This window comes from Cordyceps militaris (assembly GCF_000225605.1).
Source record: "Cordyceps militaris CM01 unplaced genomic scaffold CCM_S00003, whole genome shotgun sequence".
NCBI lineage: Eukaryota > Fungi > Ascomycota > Sordariomycetes > Hypocreales > Cordycipitaceae > Cordyceps > Cordyceps militaris.
The window spans coordinates 1,165,184-1,188,333 of NW_006271971.1; the positions used below are offsets into that span (position 1 = coordinate 1,165,184).

At 51.7% G+C, this 23,150-nt stretch overlaps 11 protein-coding genes across 11 annotated transcripts in view; 7 read left to right on the plus strand and 4 right to left on the minus strand.

The window, feature by feature from the left end:
- Window positions 1-57: 57 nt before the first annotated feature.
- Window positions 58-1,018, plus strand: CCM_03975 (alpha/beta hydrolase, putative; the record flags this gene model as incomplete). Its single annotated transcript, XM_006669123.1, has 2 exons — window positions 58-123; window positions 185-1,018. 2 exons carry the CDS (start codon window positions 58-60, stop codon window positions 1,016-1,018), a joined length of 900 nt encoding a protein of 299 aa, XP_006669186.1.
- A 1,317-nt stretch (window positions 1,019-2,335) lies between these two features.
- CCM_03976 (uncharacterized protein) lies at window positions 2,336-2,852 on the plus strand (the record flags this gene model as incomplete). Its single annotated transcript, XM_006669124.1, has 3 exons — window positions 2,336-2,344; window positions 2,406-2,541; window positions 2,593-2,852. The coding sequence occupies 3 exons, from the start codon at window positions 2,336-2,338 to the stop codon at window positions 2,850-2,852; spliced, it is 405 nt and encodes a 134-aa protein (XP_006669187.1).
- Window positions 2,853-3,294: 442 nt separating this feature from the next.
- CCM_03977 (cation diffusion facilitator 1) lies at window positions 3,295-4,650 on the plus strand (the record flags this gene model as incomplete). The annotated part of the gene is made up of 1 exon (XM_006669125.1): window positions 3,295-4,650. The coding sequence occupies one exon, from the start codon at window positions 3,295-3,297 to the stop codon at window positions 4,648-4,650; it is 1,356 nt and encodes a 451-aa protein (XP_006669188.1).
- Window positions 4,651-4,838: 188 nt separating this feature from the next.
- Window positions 4,839-6,644, minus strand: CCM_03978 (dimethylaniline monooxygenase, putative; the record flags this gene model as incomplete). Its single annotated transcript, XM_006669126.1, has 4 exons — window positions 4,839-5,798; window positions 5,849-6,152; window positions 6,220-6,378; window positions 6,436-6,644. 4 exons carry the CDS (start codon window positions 6,642-6,644, stop codon window positions 4,839-4,841), a joined length of 1,632 nt encoding a protein of 543 aa, XP_006669189.1.
- Window positions 6,645-7,096: 452 nt separating this feature from the next.
- On the plus strand, window positions 7,097-8,622 carry CCM_03979 (mitochondrial carrier protein; the record flags this gene model as incomplete). Its single annotated transcript, XM_006669127.1, has 7 exons — window positions 7,097-7,321; window positions 7,398-7,484; window positions 7,545-7,671; window positions 7,738-7,855; window positions 7,918-8,104; window positions 8,183-8,538; window positions 8,598-8,622. The coding sequence occupies 7 exons, from the start codon at window positions 7,097-7,099 to the stop codon at window positions 8,620-8,622; spliced, it is 1,125 nt and encodes a 374-aa protein (XP_006669190.1).
- Window positions 8,623-9,814: 1,192 nt separating this feature from the next.
- CCM_03980 (glycogenin) lies at window positions 9,815-12,051 on the plus strand (the record flags this gene model as incomplete). Its single annotated transcript, XM_006669128.1, has 6 exons — window positions 9,815-9,853; window positions 9,934-9,961; window positions 10,065-10,756; window positions 10,812-11,014; window positions 11,065-11,758; window positions 11,827-12,051. The coding sequence occupies 6 exons, from the start codon at window positions 9,815-9,817 to the stop codon at window positions 12,049-12,051; spliced, it is 1,881 nt and encodes a 626-aa protein (XP_006669191.1).
- A 513-nt stretch (window positions 12,052-12,564) lies between these two features.
- On the minus strand, window positions 12,565-15,668 carry CCM_03981 (RING finger protein; the record flags this gene model as incomplete). The annotated part of the gene is made up of 4 exons (XM_006669129.1): window positions 12,565-14,657; window positions 14,714-15,410; window positions 15,465-15,569; window positions 15,645-15,668. The coding sequence occupies 4 exons, from the start codon at window positions 15,666-15,668 to the stop codon at window positions 12,565-12,567; spliced, it is 2,919 nt and encodes a 972-aa protein (XP_006669192.1).
- Window positions 15,669-16,168: 500 nt separating this feature from the next.
- Window positions 16,169-17,845, minus strand: CCM_03982 (60S ribosomal protein L40; the record flags this gene model as incomplete). The annotated part of the gene is made up of 7 exons (XM_006669130.1): window positions 16,169-16,546; window positions 16,606-17,088; window positions 17,163-17,180; window positions 17,213-17,244; window positions 17,295-17,612; window positions 17,722-17,792; window positions 17,820-17,845. The coding sequence occupies 7 exons, from the start codon at window positions 17,843-17,845 to the stop codon at window positions 16,169-16,171; spliced, it is 1,326 nt and encodes a 441-aa protein (XP_006669193.1).
- A 2,701-nt stretch (window positions 17,846-20,546) lies between these two features.
- CCM_03983 (uncharacterized protein) lies at window positions 20,547-21,030 on the minus strand (the record flags this gene model as incomplete). Its single annotated transcript, XM_006669131.1, has 2 exons — window positions 20,547-20,634; window positions 20,690-21,030. 2 exons carry the CDS (start codon window positions 21,028-21,030, stop codon window positions 20,547-20,549), a joined length of 429 nt encoding a protein of 142 aa, XP_006669194.1.
- A 206-nt stretch (window positions 21,031-21,236) lies between these two features.
- On the plus strand, window positions 21,237-22,231 carry CCM_03984 (uncharacterized protein; the record flags this gene model as incomplete). Its single annotated transcript, XM_006669132.1, has 6 exons — window positions 21,237-21,271; window positions 21,327-21,399; window positions 21,483-21,515; window positions 21,648-21,748; window positions 21,828-22,023; window positions 22,139-22,231. 6 exons carry the CDS (start codon window positions 21,237-21,239, stop codon window positions 22,229-22,231), a joined length of 531 nt encoding a protein of 176 aa, XP_006669195.1.
- Window positions 22,232-22,443: 212 nt separating this feature from the next.
- The window catches only part of CCM_03985 (uncharacterized protein), a gene marked incomplete at both ends in the record, with an annotated part of 1,504 nt that continues 797 nt past the window's right edge, over window positions 22,444-23,150 (plus strand). Inside the window, 2 exons of the mRNA XM_006669133.1 lie at window positions 22,444-22,490; window positions 23,052-23,062. Coding sequence (XP_006669196.1) covers window positions 22,444-22,490; window positions 23,052-23,062 — 58 coding nt within the window. The remainder of the gene's footprint in view (window positions 22,491-23,051; window positions 23,063-23,150) is intronic.

Here is a 23,150-nt window from a genome sequence, read left to right on the forward strand (position 1 = left end):
CCCGCGCTGCCTACATCTCTGCCTACCTAGGTAGACACACAGAGGTCAGCCATCAAAATGGCCACCACAGAAGAAGGACAGTTCAAAAGAGGCGACACCAGCCTGTACACTAAGACGTGGACTGTAAGTGTCTGCTCCAAATTCCGTCCTCTTGGCACTGGGCGCGCCGCTAACACCGGGACAGCCCGCTGGCCCCGTCACCGCCAAACTCGTATTTGTCCATGGCTTCAGCGAGCATATCAACCGCTACAATGACTTCTTCCCCAAGCTTAACCTGGCTGGAATACAGGTGTTTGGGTTCGACCAGCGCGGCTGGGGCAAGTCCACCGCGAGCAAGGCGGAACGAGGCTTGACCGGTCCAACCTCCCAAGTCATCTCGGATGTCGCGGCTTTTATCGAGGACAAGCTTCCGTCAAATGTGCCCGTATTTGTGATGGGTCACTCCATGGGAGGAGGTGAGGTGCTTACACTCGCTGCAGACCCGAGCTACGCGAAGCTGGTGAAGCAGATTCGCGGCTGGCTGCTCGATGCGCCCTTCATCGGCTTCTCGGCCGACGAGGAGCCCAGCAGCATCAAGATTTTCATGGGTCGTCTTGTCGGCAAGCTGCTTCCCAAGCAGCAACTCAAACATGAGATTCCGGCCGAGTACTTGAGCCGTGACCCGGCCGTGGTCGACGACTACCGCAACGATGCTCTGTGTCACAATACCGGCACGCTCGAGGGGCTGGCCTCGCTCCTGGACCGAACGGGCGCTCTTTCCTCCGGGTCAATCAGACTCGACGATGATCTGAGCCTCTTTCTCGCCCACGGAACGGCCGACAAGACGTGCAGCTACGACGCGTCCGAGAAGTTCTTCCAGGAGCAGGCGATCAATGACAAGACGTTCAAGTCATACGAAGGCGCCTATCACCAGATCCACGCAGATCTGTGCAAGGATGACTTTGCCAAGGACATTATCGATTGGATGCACGCTCGCAGCGGGAACCGGGAGAGCGTGCCCGCCGAGTCGAAGCTCTGAGGTGCCAACAGTCGGATGCAATTTACATTCAGGGGGTATTTGGCAGCCAACGGCTATTTGATAACTTGGATATTCGATTTTGGATTTAGAGACTTGCCCGTATTTATTTATTTATTACTTTTTAACGCCAGGGGAATCCCTGAAAAGGGCAAACGACGCCTACGGGGACCTATAAAACCTAATTCTTACAAATAATTCTAATTAAAATCTATCTAATAAACAGGCCTCTATAGGGCTTTCGCTAGCTAGTCGTAGGGTTAAGAGCAAGGCCGCTCGGGGGCCTATAACCTTAGTAGGCTAGGGGAGGACAGAAGAAGGAGCGTAAGTACAGCTATCTTAGGCAGACCTCGCTAAAAAACGAGGTCTCCCGGGTTAGCCGTACGAACTCATGTCAACCGACACCTATAGTATCGTCAACGTGCTGGCGTTGACCGAACCAGGGAGGCGCTGTCCTTCCCCGCATCTTCGCCTTTTTACAGAAGAAGATATGCCCTGGGGACTTCCGTCTGCCGCAACTGCACGTAAGTGTCGCGTCGGGGTGATGGAAACGTTCGTGATATAAAGCAAAATCCCCGTGGCCCGTCCTAGCCGCGAGGAGATGGACTTGCCTGTATTAATTATTATTATTATTACTAATTAACGCCGGTAGGAATCCCTAAAAAGAACAAATAGCGCCTATAGCGACCTTAAAACTAAACCTAAATTTTATAAATAATTCTAATTAAAATCTATCTAATAGGCCTCTATAAGGCTCTTACTAGTTTATTATAAGGTTAAAAAATAAAAAGCTACTTAGGGGCTAGTAACCTAGATAAGAAAGGATATAAAAAGAAGTATAAGTATAGCTATCTTAAATAAATCTTACTAAAAAATAAAGTCTTTTAGGCTATAATTAATACTATAATACTATAATACTATAATATTATAATACTATAAATAAACTCTAGTAGTTTCCTATAGAATTTAGTAACTAGAGACTAGGGGCCTAATTTTGTATAATCGTAGCTTATTATCAATAGATGCTGTTATCCAATTATCAGCCTTTCAATAAAGCAGCATCTGTTACACTCGCTCTCGCAGGGTTGCATACATATCGTCATCACTGATGGATGGCCATCAAGGTCAGTACCAAGCCGATGCCCCACCGAATGTGAGCCATCGTGCATGGATCTGGAGGGCCAGTGCTTTTTCTGCAATAGAAAAAATCGGGCAAATCCCCATCTCTCGTTGTCGAATTTCGAAGTTGCAACCTGCAAAAGTACTAAATAGGTACCTAAAAGTCTACGGCGCACCGAATACACACTTTGATTGACCGCCATGATCTCGGCAAATCACAAGCCAGCCAAACCACACTCAACATCCACCTCGGGCTAACATTGAAGACTAGCTCGGCCTCTCTTTGATACGGGAAATTTTGCGCGCCTCATTATTCCTGAGCGAAACATGGCACAACCCCGCACTTGGAGGCCGCCCGCAGCTTGTACCCGGCTTGGAGGACAGCCTGCTCGTTTTGATGGGCGCTAGTTACTCGCACCCATCTTGAGAGATTTACTGCGAACTGTGGGCATGTTCAGCCGCGAGCGAACTCGCCCCGACCTCTGGCGCCCAGCTCGAGGGTGGTTCTCAGTCCTGGATTGAGTGCACTCATCCTGGCAACAGACGGGTGCCCACGCCAGCAGGCAGGAGACAACGCAACAGAAACGGCAAGGCAGGGGTGGAACTGCACCACTACTACCTATGTCCCTCGAACCTGGGTAAGAAGTCCACCGCCAGCTTGCTGATAAAGGCTGGTCGCAACGGCTCGCTGTGCTTCGACGCTAATAAAGCAAGCTAAAGTTGGCTGGAACTTCTGTTCCTGCTCGCTTGCCTTTGAGTTCAGACGGTGTACCTAGGTGGAGATAGATGGTCGGTCGCTCTTGGCTGGCCGATCATCCACCCATATATAACATGGATAGCCATTGATTCCCGTCAATACATTGGTTACCCTGTATTATATCCTGCCATCTTGTCATCTTGCCGCCCTGCTCGCATGCTACGTCCTGTATCTGCATCTTCATTCTTCGCCAGAGCCTCACAGTCACCCGCTCTTTGTTTCGTTTCACGGAATACCTGTACCACGGTGGGGCTAGTTGCGTTGCATCTCGCTTGCACAAGATCTTCTTAGCTTGGCAACACGCCTGCCAAGTTGGTTCGTCTTACCTTATTGCCCCTACTATACCGCCTCACGGCCGCCAGATTCCTGCACAAGCCTCTCTCTGGGTCATAATAGCAGCCCAATGATTCCCAACGCCAGCAACACCATCACCCACCATCCTTCAGTCTATCACCTGCAGCACCTACCTCCCAGCCGCAGCAGCTCTAGGTTACCTGTTATCCGCCATGCGTCTAGTACCGCGGTAGAGACTGTGCCGCCGACCAGCGGCGATGATCCTGTTGAGCGCCATCCCTCCCATGCCACCGACGTCGAGAGCCAAGTAACTGTTGGTCGAACTTCGCGATTCCCTCGTGTTGCTGCCGAGAGCGACCCTTTTGATCTCTCTTCGTCATACAAGACAGATTCGGACCTCGAGCAAATCAGAGCCAACTCGTCGCGTAAAAGAGATGGTGGCAAGCTCAATTCGGTCCCCAAGCTCGACTCACACAAAGTCCGCGGATTCTACCAGAACCAAAATGCTGCCATTGAGCGCATGCTCAAGTCGGTGGAGGAGCATCGCGCTGAAGCTCGTCAGGAGCACGGTGACGACCAGCTCAAGTTCAGAATTGCCATATGGGGCTCATTTGCTGCCAATGTCGTCCTTGCCATCTTACAGCTATATGCCGCCGTCTCATCCGGCTCCCTGTCTCTCATAACCAGTATGGCCGATGCTGTGTTTGACCCTTTGAGCAACCTGACTCTCATTCTGTCCAACCGCGCCATCAAGAGAGTCGACCCTAGACGATTTCCTGCTGGCAAGGCTCGTCTCGAAACTGTTGGAAATATACTCTTCTGCATGCTCATGACATCGGTTTCGTTCATTATCATTGCGTTCTCTGTCCAGCAGCTTATTGCCAAGAATAAGGAAAAGGTGTTTCATATTCCCTCCATTATCTCTGTCTGCGTTGCCTTTGCTACAAAATTCGCCCTCTTTCTTTACTGCTGGGGTCTCAAGGACAAGTATAGCCAAGTCAATATTCTGTGGCAAGATCATCGCAATGATCTGGCTGTCAACGCCGTCGCCATCTTGACCAGCGTTGGTGGCTCGAAGATTGTCTGGTGGCTGGATCCGGCTGGTGCTATTCTGCTGTCTCTGCTCATCTCTAGTGTGTGGATGCGCACCGCCTTTGGTGAATTTCTGCTCTTGGTCGGCGTTTCAGCTTCGGTTGAAATCCAGCAGCTCATCACCTATGTTTGCCTGACGCACTCAGACGCTGTTCAGGGTATTGATACCGTACGCGTGTACCACTCAGGACCGCGCCTGATTGCCGAAGTTGATATTGTCATGGATCCCGGCTGCTCACTGAGAGAGTCACACGATATCGCTGAGGAGCTCCAGATCAAACTGGAGAGCCTGCCCGACATTGAGCGGTCATATGTCCACATTGACTACGAGACCACGCACAAGCCGGAGCATTTCTATAAAAAGGATCTTTGAGATACAATTGTGTCTTCTTTCGGAGAGAGCACAAGAGTTTCTTTCGAACGAGCTTTTTCTGAAGAAAAAAAAAACGCAACTTATCTATCATTTAGCCACGATAAACAAACAATTCACTTCTAGGCTTGGTTTTTCATGATGATATCAGTGACTTGAAATAGTCCGGTAAAGTGAAATGGCGCGGCCAGTTATCCTGCAGTTTTCAAACGGCCCTCAGTTTTATCGACGACGACCCAATCTTTGCCTACCTCACCGCGAGCTTCCTGCGGCCCGGATGTGGACTCAACTTCCGGAGCATCACGATGTACCTCCATCACAGTATCTTCCTCAAGGCCATCATTGCCTCCACTCGGTCCTTTGCCCTTGGGCATCTTCCACTTGAGTACATTCTCATACGTCCACACCATCTCTCGTGTTAGCGGAGGGGGCAACAGCCCATCACCAGCCAGCGTGGACAGCCCCGCAAAGTTGAACAGCTCGCGCAGGTGGTCGTTGGTCTCGGCGCCCCACGGCACGTCATGGAAGGACTTGTGCTGCGCTTGGGTGCGCTCCGCGCGGTCCGCCTCCCACCGCTGCTGCTCCTGGGGCGACGGCAGCGACCGAGCGTTGCGACCCGACCAAAGTCGCGCGAGCGCAATGGCCTGGTACTCGAAGCTGCGAAATGTGAGTGTCTTGGGGAAGCCTACCACGCCGAGAGTCGGAAATTCGCGGAAGAAGACGTGCTGGTAGCTGCCGATGAGCCTGTTAGCCCGGTAGTCAAACAAGGGCCCACCATTTGCTTCATGGTTCCAAAAGGGAAACGAGGGCTTGTATCCGGTGCAGTAGATGATGGCGTCGATGTCGGCCAAAGTTGTGCCGTCAGAAAAGAGAATGGCGCCGTCTTGCCTGTACTCGGAGATGACGGGCTTCCACACAATTCCGGGCCGCGGCTCGTCGCCTTCCCAGATGGCAGGGCTCCTGCGAGACAGGTATACGGCGCCTTTGGCAACGCCCACGAGCTCCTCGCTCAGCTCCCTCCCAGAAACGGAGTTTCCGACAACAATGACACGTTGGCCGGCGTAGAACTTTGGATTGCGATATCGCTTGGAGTGGGACACTCGACCCGGATACTTCTCCATATACGGCTCTAGACCATTCACCATTGGAACCTACTTGGTCAGCCCTGTGAATGGAAAGTATGGTGGAGGACGGGACGTACATATGGAACGGCGTAATGCCCATTAGCAAGCACCACAGCATCGAAGAATTCTTCCCACCACTCATCCACCTGACGGGAGGCATCGTATTTTCTCAGCGTCAGCTTCCATTCGCCCTGCCCATTGTGCTTTGTGGCAGGCGATCTCGTGAGGTCTTCAACGGCCGTGTTTGTTTGGAGCAGCGTGTCCGTTTGATGCAATGAAAAGTAGTTTTCAACATACTGCCTCGCAACGTAGTGCGGCGCAAAGGGGCCATAAGGTAGCAGCGCATCTGAAAAGGTCATGACGATGTTGGGAACATTTGTACTAATCGGCGCCCATGTCAGTGTTTATCCGCGACGAACGTTCGTTTCCGAATATGCCATTGTCTCACCTAAGCGAGTCATATACGGGCGTGGAAGCCCATCGATTCGTTTTGTCTGGTGAAGTCGTCGTGGGCAGACTGGGTGGTATAGGTAGATGCAGGTCGATTTCAGAGGGTAGCTTCCCCGGCTCGATGGGAGCAACAGGTCCGGGGTCTGTATCATGAATCCTAGTTCTCTGTCAGAGAAGGTCGAATTTGGGCGGGATAGGATTCGTAGTCAAGTACCAGGTACCGCCGGCGGTTTCACGACGTTCGAATACCCGGATGTGGTCAAAATAGTTCTCGGCCTTGAGTGCTGCCGCCGCTACTGCGCCTGTATGTGGAAAGATGAGTCGGGCTGCTATGCAGGACAGTTTGTTCTTATGGATGGGCATACCAGACGGACCAGCACCAATAATGGCGACTGATTTTACTTTGGCCTGATACGAGTTCATCCCGTGTCACAAAGAGCTCTTGATGTGGTGATGTATGTAAGAGACACGCCATGGGTCATGAGCCAAACAGGGACGGACAGCTACCATGGTGCATACCGCGGGCTACGCGACCGTGGCCGTTTAGATAATATTGCCATACTACCACGCCATGAACCGAGTCTATTCCTGGCTGAATGAATGCTTACTCAAGATTGGCTCTTATCTGCCCGAGCTCTGGAGGACGCAATCGGCAGTGGACCCTGCGGACGATTTTTAGCTCTCAGCCGTGACATGCTCGCCATATGCACCCGCATTGCATCACCATCACCCCCTGTACCGTATCAATTGCATCATATGACGGGGTTTCACATTTGTCAGCTCACGTGTGCGGGCAGCGGGGGCCTGAATCTCAACCTGATGATTATTGTCGGCCTCTCTACTTGACAGCTGGGCCGTGCCCAGCAACCAAAGAAATGGCTACCAATGGCGACGTTGAGAATCAGCGACCATCAGCGGATACTGAGGAGACTCCCCTACTGAGCGAGGATAATGGTAATGTACAAGGGCAGGCGACGGATGAGCAAGCTCAGCCGTGGCGATACCTGTCATATTCCTTGACAGCGCTGCTCGGCCTTATCGCCATCGGCATCATCGTCGTCTTTGTCAGAGGCTGGATCGATGCTGGCAGCGATGTCAATGTAAGTTTGCTCGCGTTTTCTGATACTGAACCACAATACAAGAGCAAGAAATGACCGTGCTTTTTCTTTTGGCCAGTTTGATTTCAAAAAGGCGCTGACGAAGGCGCTCGGCGGAGGCCTAAGCGGTGCCGCGGCCATGGTGCTGCAGGTGCTGCTGCTTATGGTACGTCGCCCTGCCTCCTCCTCGGCCGGCTGGGAATTTAACTTGGACGAATCATCTTAGCCGCTACGGACCATCATGAACTACCAGTATCGCTATGGGACTTCATTTTCAGCCGCCAGCGTGACCTTGTATTCCAGCGGAGGCCTGGGCCGCTACTACGATGGTATCGGGGCAGCATTGATTCAAGGTATGAGACGAGCATCGAAGGGAAGATGACGAAAAAGGAATGCATACATATCTAACATTATAACAGGTCCGGTTTCGAGATTCGGCGACACTGCTGCCAACGCTGGCATCCTTGCGCTTCTCCAGTCCAACTCGTACCTCAAAGACTTGCCGGTCCTCATCAAGACAATATTCGCCTCTCTTTGGTATGTCGTTTTTCACCGAGAGCAGTACAAAAGGGCAATAGCAATAGACTAACAGGAGGCAGCGCTGCCGCCTTTAGAATGATCCTCACTCCGGTCGACACCCTAAAGACAACCCTCCAAGTCCAAGGCGCTGGAGGCACCGCTCTGCTCCGCGGGCGCATAAGGAAACACGGCGTCGGTACGCTCTGGTGGGGAGCTTTCGCGACTGCGGGAGCTACGTTCGTAGGACATTACCCATGGTTCGCAACGGTACGTGTGCTCCGGACAATGGGTAACCATACCACGCAAAGATCATTCGGCTCACAGGCAGTTTTCTCATCTCGGTAGTACAACATGTTGAGCGAGGCCATCAAAGAGCCTCCCAAGGAGCAAATTCTCCTCTGGCTTCTGCGCCTCGCGTTTATCGGCTTCGCCGCCTCGTTGGTGTCGGATTGTGTATCAAACTCGCTCCGGGTGGTCAAGACGTATCGGCAAGTCAACGAGACGCAGGTGTCCTATAGTAAGAATCACAGCACACGTTCGGTCGAGGTATTTTCTGACATGGAGCCAGCCAAAGCAGCAAAACTTGTCATCGAGGGCGATGGCGTGGCAGGCCTTTTTGGCCGCGGACTGCCGACGCGCATCGTTTGCAACGGCCTTCAAGGGCTTTTGTTTTCTATCTTGTGGAAGCTGTTCCTTGATTCGTGAGTTTCGTCTGTTGTGTGTTCATGTCAAGATTTGTGATGCTAACGCCACTTTTCAGTTTGGAGTCGCGAAAGGGCGTTTAGTGATGATGTACAAGGCACTGTTGGGGAGAAAGGCTACTGCGAGCGTATTTCTCTTGTCATCACAACCTCGTCACCTGATTGGAGGTTGTTCATGGGCCACCCCAGCCTAAAAATAGAATACACGTATGATCTTGCGCAACGTATTGATAATGAGCAAATGGAATCTGAATCCGAAATATGCCAATTTCATACAATTCAGGCTGCATGCCAATGGAGTTTGTGGCTGCCTTTGCCTTATCTGCACGCGTGGAATCCGTATTACCTCCAACACTGATAACTGGTGCCAAGCAGATGAATGCAGTAGGATAGTGCAACACATCGCAGGGCTCGGGTGGTAGGTGCATAGTAAGAGAATATTATTGCATTATCTATTTGTACGCATGGCTGAGAAATAATGGCATGTACTGCATGGTGTCTGGCAGATACACGATCCATCTTGCTTTTGTCGAGTTTTTTTTCTAGTTACCAACAAACAGCGCCATCGTCTGGAGGCATTCCTATGTGGCGCACAGACAACTTGTGGACCTCGAGGATTCTGAGAAGTCACAAATAACAATAATACCTACCTAGTTACGATCAGGTCATGGCCGGGCTATCAATTATTCCTGATGGAAATTACCACGGATGCACTGTGCCCAGGATGGCTACGGCGGCATGCAGCCACGAAACCTGTTTCTGTACTTTGTGGCAGTCAGTCGAGGTTGTGTTATTCGTTACCTACCTAGGTACCTATGTAGGTAGGTACCTACCTCTATGAACCTACCCTAGCCTAGGTAGGTACATAGGTAGGTAGGTATGTAGGTAGGTAGGTAGCTGTTTTTTGCTGTTTCGTGGTGCAGCTATGTAGCAGAGCGAGCTGCTAATAAAGAAGTAAAACGAATAATTATTAAAGCTCCCCACTCAACCTCCGCCTCCACATCAAGCTCGTCCGTCGTCCGTCATCCGTCACCACCTCGTCGTCTGCTCGCCTGCCCTCACTCCCTCCCGCCCTCTCCGTCACCTTTTTCCCCCAGGCGCAACAACATTATCCGAGTCGAGGACCAGGTCAGAACGTCTCCCCGTGCAAGACGTTGACAATTGTCTTTCATTTCCGTGGCCTGGCACCTGTGAGCTATCGGACCGTCCCTACGTCACCCCACAGCTGTGCCTCTGACGGGTTTGCGTCTTTCCTCCGGCTCTCGCCGACATCGCCATGGGGGCCCTCACAGACGGAGAGCAAGTATACGCAACGGTATGGTACTCTACTGTCCCCTATATGCATTCTAAGTGCACCAATGGTTTCCAGAAGCTAATACTTTCTGCTCTCCGTAGCTACTGTTGACGGACTCGTATCTCCCAGGTCAGTCAATGGCAAAGACGTCATTGTCGCAAGCCCCCCCCAGCAAACAACCACATCCTCATCTCGACAGACCCCAACTAATATTTTCGACTCTCATTCTTAGGTGCGCTTGTTCTGGCGCATTCCCTTCGCGACGCAGGGACCTCGAAAAAGCTCGCCGTCTTTTTTACCCTCGACAGTATCTCTGCCGACTCCATCACCCAGCTCCAGACCGTCTTCGATCATGTTATTCCCGTCCCTAGAATCCGCAACGAGCACCCCGCGAACCTCTACCTCATGAACCGCCCCGACCTCGACTCCGCGTTTACAAAGATCAACCTCTGGAAGCAGACCCAATTCTCCAAGATCGTCTATGTAGACTCTGATGTCGTCGCCTATCGCGCCCCGGATGAGCTCTTTGCCATTGAGCACCCTTTCGGCGCTGCGCCAGACATTGGATGGCCAGATCTTTTCAACACTGGCGTCATGGTGTTGACGCCCAATCTGGGAGACTACTATGCCCTGCTCGCCATGGCGGAGCGCGGCATTTCCTTTGATGGCGCCGACCAGGGCCTGTTGAACATGTACTTTAAAAACACCGTGCATCGCTTGTCTTTTACCTACAACGTCACACCTTCGGCCCATTATCAGTATTTGCCAGCATTTCGCCATTTTCAATCCAGCATTAATATGGTGCATTTTATCGGCCCAAACAAGCCTTGGTCTGAGGGCCGCCATGTGTCACACGGCGCCTCGCCCTATGGTGAAATGGTTGGCCGGTGGTGGTCGGTATATGATCGCCATTACCATACACAGGTTTGGACCATCCGAACCGAAAATTTGAGCTCAAAATCTAACAATCATTTCCAAGCATGAACCCAGCCACTCAACTAGCTGTGGCGAACCGGCGCAACCACAAACGCAACCCGGTCGACAACAGCAGCAGCCACCGCTACCTCGAATACATATACAAGAACCATCGGATGTCCATATCCCACTAACAGATATTGCCCATGAGCGGCAGAAGGCCGACAAGAAAGCTCATTCGCGCAACCAGAGCTGGGATGCTCAGCGGTAAAATCTTCACCTAGATCAGCGGTTGTGATTGTGCTAAACGTTGCTAGACAACCTCCCCCGAGAGATTCGAAGCCAGAGGCAGAAAACTTTCCCAATGCACATTACTCCATGTCCCAAGATGTCAAGCCATTTGTGGCTCCCGCAAGATACCCAAGCCCTCCGAAAAACATGTGGTACGAGGTTCCTAAACAGCGTCCTGCTTCATCCACACAGCCGCCCAAGGGGATTTTCCCATGGGAGGGCCAACAGCCGCAGGCATCTCGATCTTTTCCTGCCACACCTGACGAGTTAGCGATTGCCGATGCAGTAAAGACGCAACAAGCCAATCCAGCAACGCAGAGAACCGCCACTGGAGCGGGCTCAACATTGACCTCTACCGCCAATCACGCGCCACCCCCGAGCATCTGGAGCTCTTTCACTCTGGTCAACGCATGGGATGGTGTGCCCGAGATCAACCGGTACGTCGAGCGCTCCAGAGGGCATCGTAGAGCCACGAGCTCTCGGGCCAACCTGCCCGCCTCCAAGAGCGGAGAAGCCACGCCCAAGCCACCATCCCAGGAGAAGCCCAAATTCCAGGGCCTTAAGCTCACAGACTTTCCCACCGAGGTGGAGCGGCCTAGCTTGCCCGTCACACCGGCACCCATCCGCCGCCCGTCGTTCTGGGGCGACGACGGTGAGGATTCCGGGAACAAGGACGCAGCAGTCCCTGTAGCAGAAGGGGTTCCTGCACAATCTGAATGGGTAAGCAGCGCCAGACGGTAATTGTTTCCCAAACCCGGACAAACTACTAACCGCAACCACCGAATTAGAATCCCAGAGAGCAGCTGCAGAAACTCGCCGCCCAGCACTCCGAGGAACTGCTGCGGCGACTCTCTGGTACAGACAGCGAGTCTTTCGGCATGTTTGATGAGTCTTCTTCTGCGTCCGCTGCGCCAGCGAGTAGCTCTGGCGTCCTCAGCCCGAAGCCCGTAAAAGCTGGGACCATGACGAGTGCTCTCCAGCGCCCCACGAGCATCGGCAGCCAGGCAGACTGATGCGGTGAAGCATTTCAGTGCATAATGATTGACATGTTTGAGCGGCGCGGGGGTTATTACTTTTAGTCTTCTGTATTTGTTCCCGTCGTGTTCTGTTCTGCCAATTTGCGTTTTGCTCGTCGTCAACATTCTCCTTTCATTCTTTTTTCTTTTACTACATGCCGCTGTTTTTGCCTCTTGTTTTGAATCACGAATGACTGGGCCTGAGTTGGACCCAGTATCGCTGGCATTGCATTCCTTCCATGTCCTCCCGGGCTGCACTTGTTTCGAGTGGAAGAGGAAGACGCACATTAGTAGCTTGTACAATTACCCACTCCATATTCTACGGTAGTTTTCATCACACCATCTCTCTCGAGTTTCACTGCTGCCTAGGTGCCCGTTATGATATTATGAAAGCCAACAAAAAAATATCATCATTCGATTGCCGATAGGCATACCACGCTATGTACTCTGTAGAAAACTCTTCACCAGCCTCACGTCCTGTCCAGCACCTGTTGCAAATTTTAGGCCCTTTCAGTCATCCTCTTCGTCGGAAACTTCCACCATGGTAACGACCTTTCCTGCAGAATTGCCGCCTTCGGCGTGTTCCGCGTCGTCTTTGTCTTCGTCTTTGTCTTCGTCTTCGTCTTCGTCCTTCGAGTCGGACGCAGCGCTGCCACACTGATCGCCATCATTTGGAGACTCATTACTACTAGCAGCCGAAGAAGCTGTATCTCTCGCCGATACGACCGTTCCGTTCCCCGTCAGCTGAGACCTTGCTAGACTACCAAAGGGCTGCGAAGATCCGCCCCAATTGGGAATATCGGACGTCGGGGTTGCTGCTGGAGTGGAGGCGACAGCGGCAGCTGGCGGCTGCTCTTCGACCGGTACAGTTATGCTGGAAGTGACAGTGGTACTGCGTGTCGAGTTCTCGGCTCTCGCTCCAGATCCAGACTCTCTGCCTAGACCTCGACCGAAAACTCGATCCAGAAGTTGCTGTTGTGTTACAACCCCGCCCGCCTGGGCGTCAGCCAGCGCATCGCTAGTCGCGGTTGCTGACTCGGACCTTGGCCCTCCACCAGTTGAGCCAGCAAGACGAAAGTTATTTGTCCCAGGGATTCGCTCCAAAACATGGGCATTGGTTCGATGGGATGGCTGCGACGTGGGAGCTTGTGGCACCTGAGCTTGTACAGAGCGCTCCTCGCCCAACGTAGACGTTGCAGGGCCAGCAGAGGAGGCTCTGGACGAGCGTTGTGTGCTAGCAGGACGAGCCTGAGGCTGGTTATCCAACCTTTGCAGCGGCATCAATGTCCACCCGGGAGGAATGGCCACACCTTCCGGCAGCTCGGGGCTACCAGCAGGGATTGATGCAGAGTATGACGTAGCGCCATGTCTCATCATTACGGGACTTTGCGTACGTGATAGAACGCTTCTACTACTGCGCAAGCCCATAAGGTTCTGGCTAAGGATCTGGTCCTGTGCTTGGGCTTCAGAACCAGGTAGAGGGCTGTCGGCATTTTCATGGTGTGATGCCTCCAGCCGGTCGAACTCAGCAACAAGTTGCCCAAGAACTTGCAACTGCTCATTCGAAATACGAAGAGCCTCAGCTTCTTGACGGACCAAGACAGAGGCTTGACCGTACATATTTGAAAGTGTTCTAAGCCTGTGCGATCTCAAAGCGGAGGTCTGGTTCAACAGAGTTTGTCGTGTAGAGTTGATATGTGAGGCTGAGAGCATTCTTTCGTAATGCAGGTCCGTCTGATGATGGCCCTGCTGTACAGTGGACGGCTGGAAAGTCTGAGATGGTTGACCTAGGGTAGGCGTGGCTCCCGTACCCTGCTGGGAAGGTGGTTGATTCGATTGTGATTGGGACGGGTTGTCCTGCGGCTGCGAGTCCACAGTATCTTGCGGCATGGCACGACGCCAGCGTCGGCGCACTTGCTCTTCGGCTTCTTGTCGGCGACGCTCCTCATTTCTCATCATGTCATGGAATTCCTCCATTGGCCGTATATTCGGGACGTTCGGGCGCTGGAGAGCTTGAGGTTCCGCATTGGCCGGCCTACGAGGTCCGTCTGCATTCAGGCCAGCTCGAGCAGGTGGGTCGAGTAATCCTTGCCCCAATGCAAATCTGCCAAATCGAGGCTCCTGGGCAAATCCCACCTGGGGGCCTTGTAGTCCATTGTTGGGTATCTGTGGTGCCGCAGGAGCGCGGTTGGCGTTTCGGTTGGTTGTCGGCTGCACTCGATCCGGAGAAACGGGACTTCTGCATGTTGGGCAAACTTGCTGCCTCTCGAGCCAGCTTTTGAGACAGCCAAGATGAAGTATATGGCCACAAGGAAGCTTTTTAGGGCGAATACGGTCGAGAGCACCGGGGTTGGCGATAAGATCCCAAACTCGCATGTCTTCTCGGCAAATAATGCACGTATTTTCCTGATCCAGCTCAGCTTGCGTGGCATCTGGGTACCTGTTCATCTCCTGAATCGCACGACGGTATCGTAACACTGAGTTGAGACGTTTCAAAAAGTCTCTTGCAGTCATGAGCAAGTCTCGCATGATGTGTATCGGGAACGTATAGAAAATCGTCAACAAGACGAAGAAGGTAACATAAAGCACGAGCTTCACCGTGTCTACACCATGCCGGTTAGTGCTTAACTCGTAGACGTTGCGTGTGCAAATGATTTACCGGTGAAGAGATCCAACCATAGTACCCATTCGCCTTTCGTTGCCCAGCCTGGCACTTCGATGTCCATCTCATCAATGTCGTCGGGGTTAGGCAGAGGTGTTTCGGTCTCGGCGGGTTGGCCACTGGCAGCTGCCTCCTCTCGCTGCCGTACTATCGCATCTCTTTGTTCCCTGACTTCTTGTTTGCGCTCCAGGAGGCGTGCTTGCGTCTGTGTCTGGATCATCTTTTGCTCGATGATGGAGAGTATGTATCGGACTCCCGATCTCCCGGATGTAGTTGCGAGAACGGCGAATTCGAAGAGAAACATAACCATCATATCAGCTCTGGCCTCTTGGATAACAGTATTGATGCAATATCGAAGGATCCAAACGTCATAGACAAAGCTCATGAGAAGCGAAACCGTCAGACGAGCATGGAAGAGGCGAGGGTTCGCCGGCGGCTGCTGCTCCAGAAACTCGACTCGTCCGTCCCCAATCCATCCCCAGACCTTGCCTGTTACGAGAGCCGTGAACATGACAAGAAACCACGCCCCAAGCTCGTCGCGGAATATGGTCATGGCTAAGCATGTTTCGGTGATGGCGAACCAGGCTCGTTCCGTGAGTTGCTCGACTTCGGCGGTTCGTAGAGTTCCCCAGCACAGTTGAGAAATGCCGTATACAAATGTTCCGTAAATAAGTAGTGTGAAGTTGATTAATACCTAGCTCGTGTTAAATGATCAGTGTCGGGAAAGCGGCGTCTCAGCTTGACTCACCAGCAAGCAGAAATTGCTCTGCGATAGGTAGACCATTGCCGAGTAAAAGTTGGCCCTTTGCTGAAAAGCCGAGAAGATAACAGCGCCAGCAAGGGCTGTTGACGCCTAAATACTTATGTTAATGGATGTCGTTGGAAGGCAGCGCCCCCTAGGCGCAAGCTGTAGAGATGGAGAGCTTACCCCGGCGTACCATCCCAGACGCATCTTGGGCATTGGCACACGACTTTCAATGTCAATATCCAATAACTAGGCAATGCGATCCTGTTATATCCCCATTTTGGACTTCCCGGACGAGCTCGGCGAAAGAGGATGGGTCGTCGGATGCTGAGGACACGGCTAACTATCGTCTAGAAGCCACGTTAGTGGTTGACCCATCTGGGGCCGAGCAATGACGCACTTAGTCACCCCCGGCACGTGATGATCTGGGCAGTAGCGAGCGCCCACGGAGGTGATGACATGAACATTTTCACTGAAGAATGATCACTACCTATGTTCTGCATCGGCTCAAAGTTTCCACCATGCTTCAAAGAAGATACCTCCACGCTATTCGGCGTTTCAAAATTTCGACTCTTCTTTCTAACTGAGCTGCAGTGCTGGTGTCGCTCGCCCTAATCTTGGTGGGTAATTAATTGTACTTGTCAACCACCTTTCGGACCTCTTGTATTTAGTCTCGACCTGCAAAGGTTATGAACGCAAGCTCAAATTCAAACCATGGTGCCTCCATTGACCAAGTATGTTTGCCCCGAGACCCATCGGCTATCGGGGCCAGCCAAGAAGGCAACCATATTGGCAACTTCGGCAGGCTTGCCGAATCGGCCAAATGGGCTCATCTTCTTAAGGGCATCAATCTGTGCTTCACTCTTGCCCTTGAAAAACAGTTCGGTTGCAGTGGGACCTGGACCGACAGCATTTACGGTAATGCCCTTCGCAGCCAGGCCCTTCGACATCACACGCGTCATCTGCTCAATTGCGCCCTTGGTTGAGGCGTAAAGAAGGTAGTCAGGCAAGACGAGTGAATGGTGGCAGATGCCTGTAGAAACGAAAATGATGCTTCCACCATCGCGGATGTGAGGTACAGCTTTCTGTCGTTTGATCAGCCACAGGCTCCAATAAGACAACGAGGGCATTCGGGAATGATTACCTGAGCAAGGAAGTATGGCCCCTTCACGTTCAGGTTGAACATGGAGTCGAAGTCCTTTTCGGTTGTATTCTCGACATTGCGCATCATCATCATGGCGGCATTGGCCATCACTACATCGATGTGACCGAACTTCTCCACTGTCTCGTCGATAAGTTTTGTGATTCCATCCATTGTGCCAGCATCAGCCTTCACGGCTACTGCGCGATCTTTGCCAATGGAGGAAACAAGCGCATTGGCACCAGCTTCGTCGCTGTAGTAGTTGATGACAACACTGGCGCCGTCTCGACCGAATCTCTCAACACAAGCCTTGCCAATGCCATTGGAGCCTCCCGTAATGATGATGACTCTTCCAGCGAGCGACATGTTTCTCTGGACAGGTGTGGAGTGTGGATGATGGTGTTGGTTTATGGTGGTAGGCCGATTGTGGTGCGACAGGTTACCATGGTTGAAGTGAATTCGATTTTTCCTAACGGCGAAGCTGGTCTATTAAATATCCTATACGCAAGAGCTAAGTGGTGGCGCGGACATAACGAAGAGTATGATGTTTCATTACTCACGACGTCACCGGGTCCGCGCTAATCAGCGACAGGAGCTACCTTTGGTCAACCGTTCTTGCAGGGCAGTTATTCACCAATAAGCCTGTTAGAGGAAGAGTAGTAGCTTTAATTCCGGAACACGAAGCCTATCACTATGATTGCCTTTCCAGCGCGGGTTTGCCCATTCTTGGCAATTGGAGATGGCTTTGTTAACCCCAAGAACTGTCTGCACCGGAGCTGCGGACCAAGTGCACAGCCTATTTCCGACGCCAGTGCTGCTCCGCATAGTTAGCAACAAACCGACATAAATCCATTGGTTTTGTCGACCAGTTGTGTATAATGCAATTGACGGTGTCTCTGTATGTCGTGATTGTCTTTGGGCGGTGTGCCCGAAAGCTCGTTCCGCGAAATAGAACTGCCAGTCTTTCAGCCAGTCGCAATCGGGGAGCGAACGACGAGAATCATCACAATCTGTAGGTTTGAACCCATCTTTTCTTCAAATAAAACGTGGCTATTCCATTTCGATGCCGGCGTCAGGGCAGGATGCGTGTTGCGGTGTGGCGAATGGATCAGCTTGGACGTCCAGAGATTTCGGTCTCCAAACCCTCGTAACCTAGCTCTTCGAGAAACGTGGCCGGAACGGCGGTGATGCTATTCGATGTAGGAATTCGACCTCACGAATGGAGGCGAACTGCCCACGTCATGATTCAGCAGGAGAGAATAGAACACGAGACAATGTCAACTTGAACCTGCGGGAGTCCATGAAAAATCGTTTCTTTGTTCCATCTTGATAATGGTATGTTGCAACCTGGTGCTCTAACTTTAGGTAGCGTTTTAGAAGTATGGTACGAGCCAAGAGCAACGGCACAGCATGAGTAGCCGATTCTACCAATTTGCCATTTCCATGGAAGCTCCGGTCGTTTTTCGTGGAGAATTGAGGAGCAAATATATTGGAAACTATGACTCAAGCCCCCTAAACAAAAAAAAACACAGCAGTCTTTTGGATGGGCAGGTGGGAAGTTCTCTCTGCTGTGGGCAGTAGATGGTGGCAGTAGATGGTGCTTGATGGCCGAAAAGGCCACCGTATCAACCCGGCTCCCAGTCTTAACAGATGACTGTGCTTACAGAACTATAATGCTACCTCTGAATTTTTTTTTAAACAACTGTCCCTTCGATCTAATGCTCGTGGCAGGGTGCAGGCCCGATAGCGGCTGAAGCCACGACTTGTTCGCTAGTAACGGAAACAATCACCAACAAGGTGATACATATTCGAGATTCAATATAGATAAAAAAATATGCAAGAAGATCTGATGAGGGGGTCGTCTTAGCATGTTTCTGCAATGCATTAGATGGCAGGGCTGAGCCGCCGAGTGTACCCCGGTCTCACGGGCATATACGACGAATGCGAAGAGATCTGGCGTTCGCTGGGCGGCCAACCAAGAAGCACATATCAACAACGTCTTTCAATTCTTGGGTGAAGCATTTTGACAAGTAGTCCAGTGCGATGCAGCATTCTTTTCAGTCTGTGTTTAGGACGAAGAAGATGCCAGTGTCTATATATATAGCGATGAGTGCACTGGCGCGACATCAGAGTGTCCCAGACGCTGGTACAATCTATTCCAGTCATGGCAAAGACTCAATTTTAAATAATGAAACGGGCGTGGGCCTGTTCACGATGTAGTTTTTACACTTTCAAACCTAGAGAGGCGTGCCTCTTGGGTGATGGAGTTGCAGCCGCGCAATAAATGACTCGTCGAGAGTGAAGGACTGAAATTGGCCAGAATGAGTCAGAACCGTGTGTGGATGATATAATGTCAATCATGTATTCTTTGTCAAAGTATGATAGTCAAGCCAAACCCGTACTCGAAGCGATAGTGCCTGAGAAGAATACCCACCTCGCGAATGCCCTCTGCATGTTGGCGGAGAAGCATCACTGCATTGTGACTGAATTAAACCCTTTGACGTGTATAAAGGACCCTGGGGCGCAGCTTAACTTGTGGGTATGATTTATTTATTTTTTAGCTCGCATCCATGATGCTTATCCCCAAGGTATTCACGGAGTCGGTAATCAGTGTACGAGCCGTCGCAGGCTTCCATGAAATGGAGCCGGGAGCGTCAACCTCGTCCCTATCGTCGCCCTCGAAACTGGCTTCGCCCCAACAAGCGAGAAATATATGGAGAAGGACTCTGGAAGCGGGACATAACAACACCCCCCCGCCCTAGTAAAGAAACCCTGTGCGGAACTTTTTCCGCATGTTAAGCGATTCTCACCTGGAGCCGCCGCGCCACCATGGCACGAGATTCTCCAGGACCCCTCCCTGGTAATTGGTTTTCGGCATGTAGACTGAAGATAGCAGGATGGCACGAGCCAAATAGTCGTCAAATACATTGCCGGCCACAAATGACCCCAATCAATAGTGCTTTATATCGTACAGCAGCGGACGTAGTGGCCCCCAATCCTGCAGAATGTCATGTAGTCAGCTATACTGACCAAGCTGCCACGAATTGTACATCGCCAAGACAGTGAGCCACCATGCATCGACTCTCTGACCACCAGGTGGACAGAATAAATAAGAACTAGTTACTGTAGTTCTGGCGAATCGTCTGTGCCGCTCGCCTTGCACACTTTTCCCACCTGGGACAACGACACCGCCGCCACCGGCCCCCATGCCGCCCCCAGGCCCAAGCGTCGCTGTATCCGAGCTATGATGAGGAAGAGAAGAGGAGAAGGAGGCATCTCGACTGACAACAAACGAAAATAAGCCCACAACTAGTGAGCGAGCTTGTGATGCATGCAGTAATACAGCCATGTAACCCAACGTCTGCCTCACCCGTCGGAAAAGCCCAAGGCGCAACGACGGGGCGAACAGGCCTGTTGGACTCAGCTCAGCCCTGTGATGGTTATTCCAGAACGTCGAAAAAGCAGACAAGATCGTGGGGGGGCACGTATGCAGGCACAGAAACTATTACCGACTCGAGCAAACGGACAGTGTCCGAAGCGCATCTTCCCGAACCCTTTCCCGCTCTGGCGGATGGGCTTGCATCGCCCTGTCAGGGTAACTATCGCAAAGTGTGGCGCGGCGCCAGGTTCGCCCTTTCATGCGTCGTTCTTGACAGAAGTCCCGTTGTAGTTTTACACGGGAAAGACGCTGCTGGCTGAGAAAGACGAGGCTGTTTCGGCCCCATCTGGCAGGAATCCGCCATTTGCCAATATCGGACTTCTGCGTGGTCACCGCCACGATCAGATCCCCTCACTCTCCTGCGTCTAGACCAATCTGATAATTATCATTTATGCGACTCCCTAGAGTCACAACTGGGTTCGGATATTTGGTTGCTTAGTTGGTCGGCACTTCCTCTGATTTGTGCCAGCTAACTAACTATTATCCATTCTAGGTGAGGAATGTCTTAGAACATGGCCCCCAACTTTGAATTGAATAAATTGGCCTCAAGCCTTGTCCGCTGCCTTGGCTTAAAAGGATGGATCCAGATTGTACTAGATTAGCATTTTCCTCCTATGTACATATTGCCTCAACTGACTAGTTAACTACTAGGATTGAACCAAGAGAAGAGACACGTCAGAATAGTAACCAACATGACAATTATGTTGGAACCATGACCTGTCGGGAATTGATTGGCGGGCACAACCGGCCACGACATTAGATCCCAGCAGTTGCTGAGAAAGAGTGATGTACCGTACCCCGGACCGTTGGGCAAGGGCCGAAATTGATGTTTTGCTTTTCAGATTTTGACCGACAAAAACCAAAACACTAGACGGGTATTGATCACAGAAAGCCACCAAGTGCATCTTGACAGGGGCTGTTGGTGTTCGGACAACTGCATGTACCGAAGGCCGAGAGATCTGATATTCTTGCAAGGGGGTCCAGCCCATGCCGAAAGCTGCCTCAACTTTCGATATTGTTGAAGAGCAGGCCGCCGATTTTTTTTTAAAAAAAAATTCTCTCTGTTTCTTCCACCGTCAACCGCAATTCTAATTTTATTTCCATGCACCTGGGGTCTCTTCGGTGGGACTGATACCTGTAACAGTGCAAGTTGAAGCATGCGTCAGTGACATCTCTCTGCCCACATCCCGCCAAAATGTACCCCAGCCTGTTCCACCCTCCCACTTCTTGGTCCTGTTGTGCCACATAGCCAGGGGGGGAGGATGGAGGTGTGACACGCTGACAGCGTCCTGTTCCCCTGTAATGCTGAGGAGTTACACAAAGAGCAGACTCTTGCAGAATTGGGAGTGATGCCCGGTGTACGTCACAGAAGTCTCTGCACAAGTGCGAGACATGATCATATCACGGGCAGTTGCATCTATTAAGCACAATGCTGTTCCAGATTGAAACCTCCGACTTTGCCGGGCGACCGCCGGTTAAGCAGATGTGATGTGGGCGCTTTCCATCCATGTGCTTTGTATCCAGTAACTTGTTATACATGGCTTGACGATATAACCCGAACAATGCGAATACAGTTCAACACAATAATAACACTGACAGTTTACAGAAAACGGTCACGCCAGCCAGGCAAGGGCGAGGCTCACTTGTAACAAGGCAGGTCCTAACGATTCAACGAGGTGAGGTGTTCGACAATTTAGGTAACACTCTGTAGGTTGTCGGCACGGTAACACTGCGCTCAGTCAGAATACATTTCGTGGCACATGCAGCTCGCCGACGACTTTGGTAGCTTCGTGGACCGTGCATTGGTAGAGGAACGGGAGGCGCCTCGTCAGCGGAGCCGTCTCCCAAGTATGGGAAGCCGTACAAACAAGACACCGGGTTCCTACTCTGTACATGAACCGGCACTTGTCTTCACTAGTTACGGGTTAATACTGGTACATACACAAATAACGACAATGGGTTTCTTCCGAGGCAGCGGGAAAGTACGTGGCAATCTGCAGATTTGCCTCGACGGAGACATGGCGTCCCGCGCGGCTTCGAGTGGACCGGACAATACTAGAAATTCTCATAGCCGATTATACATACATACGGATACAGTGGCGGCCATGGGTGTCGACTTATTTTACTCGATATTGCAGCTTGTTCGTGACACGACCCTCTGGCCCCGACTTTGATGAGATGCGCTTGTGAGCATGAGATGCGGAAATGACTTCCACCATTTTTTTTCTGGCCCAAATCTTCGTTCCACGACCACTCATGAGCTCAGCCCGACGACCCCAGTGAGCTGCCTGCAGAACATCTGAAGCGGAGGCACCGACAAGATGCACACCCCTCCCTACCCTGGCCAACTAGTTACCCGCCATCAACGAATGATGGTGGTCCTTGCAGAACCATATTTCGCCATGGAGAAGATAGAAATGCCCAGAGTGGCAGAGACAAGTTATGCTGAGTACAGATACAGTATACTCTGTACTCTGTAGCTTCATGTCAATCTGTGATGAGCACACATACACACACACACACATCAGTATAACCCCTAAGAAAGAAAAGCAAGCTACGCAGTGATACCTTGAGTCTGTTCAACTGAAATCTGCAGTCTCTGCGGATCCCCGATTGAGATCACCAAGCAAATTGTAACTTCGCAACTGCTCTGCCGCGGTTGCACCAGCAGTGGGTTCCCGACCTCGTCACCACCGATGCCCACGGCCAAGGCCCGAGACATGCACACCACATTGTATCAAATCCCCATTTTTCGGGAGTGCGCCGCGTTTTTTCCTGCTAATTATACACATGGCGGTCCAGGATAGCATCAACGCCCCTCTCTCTCGCAGCTGTCTACGCTAGCCAGAAGCGGAAAAGGACACCGCGCTGCCAGCCTTGCTGCGACCCTAGTTACATACGGGCTCCCCCCCAGTTTCCGCAATGTACAAAGTACAAAGTAACATTCGTAACTAACCAGGGTGTCGGTGTGATAGTTGTTGCTTCTCTCTTCTCTCCAGTGGATTGGCAGAATAGACGACTGTGAGTGTTCTCACCGAGCCAGCCACTCCACCAGCTACACACATACACACACACACACACACACACACACACACACACACACACACAC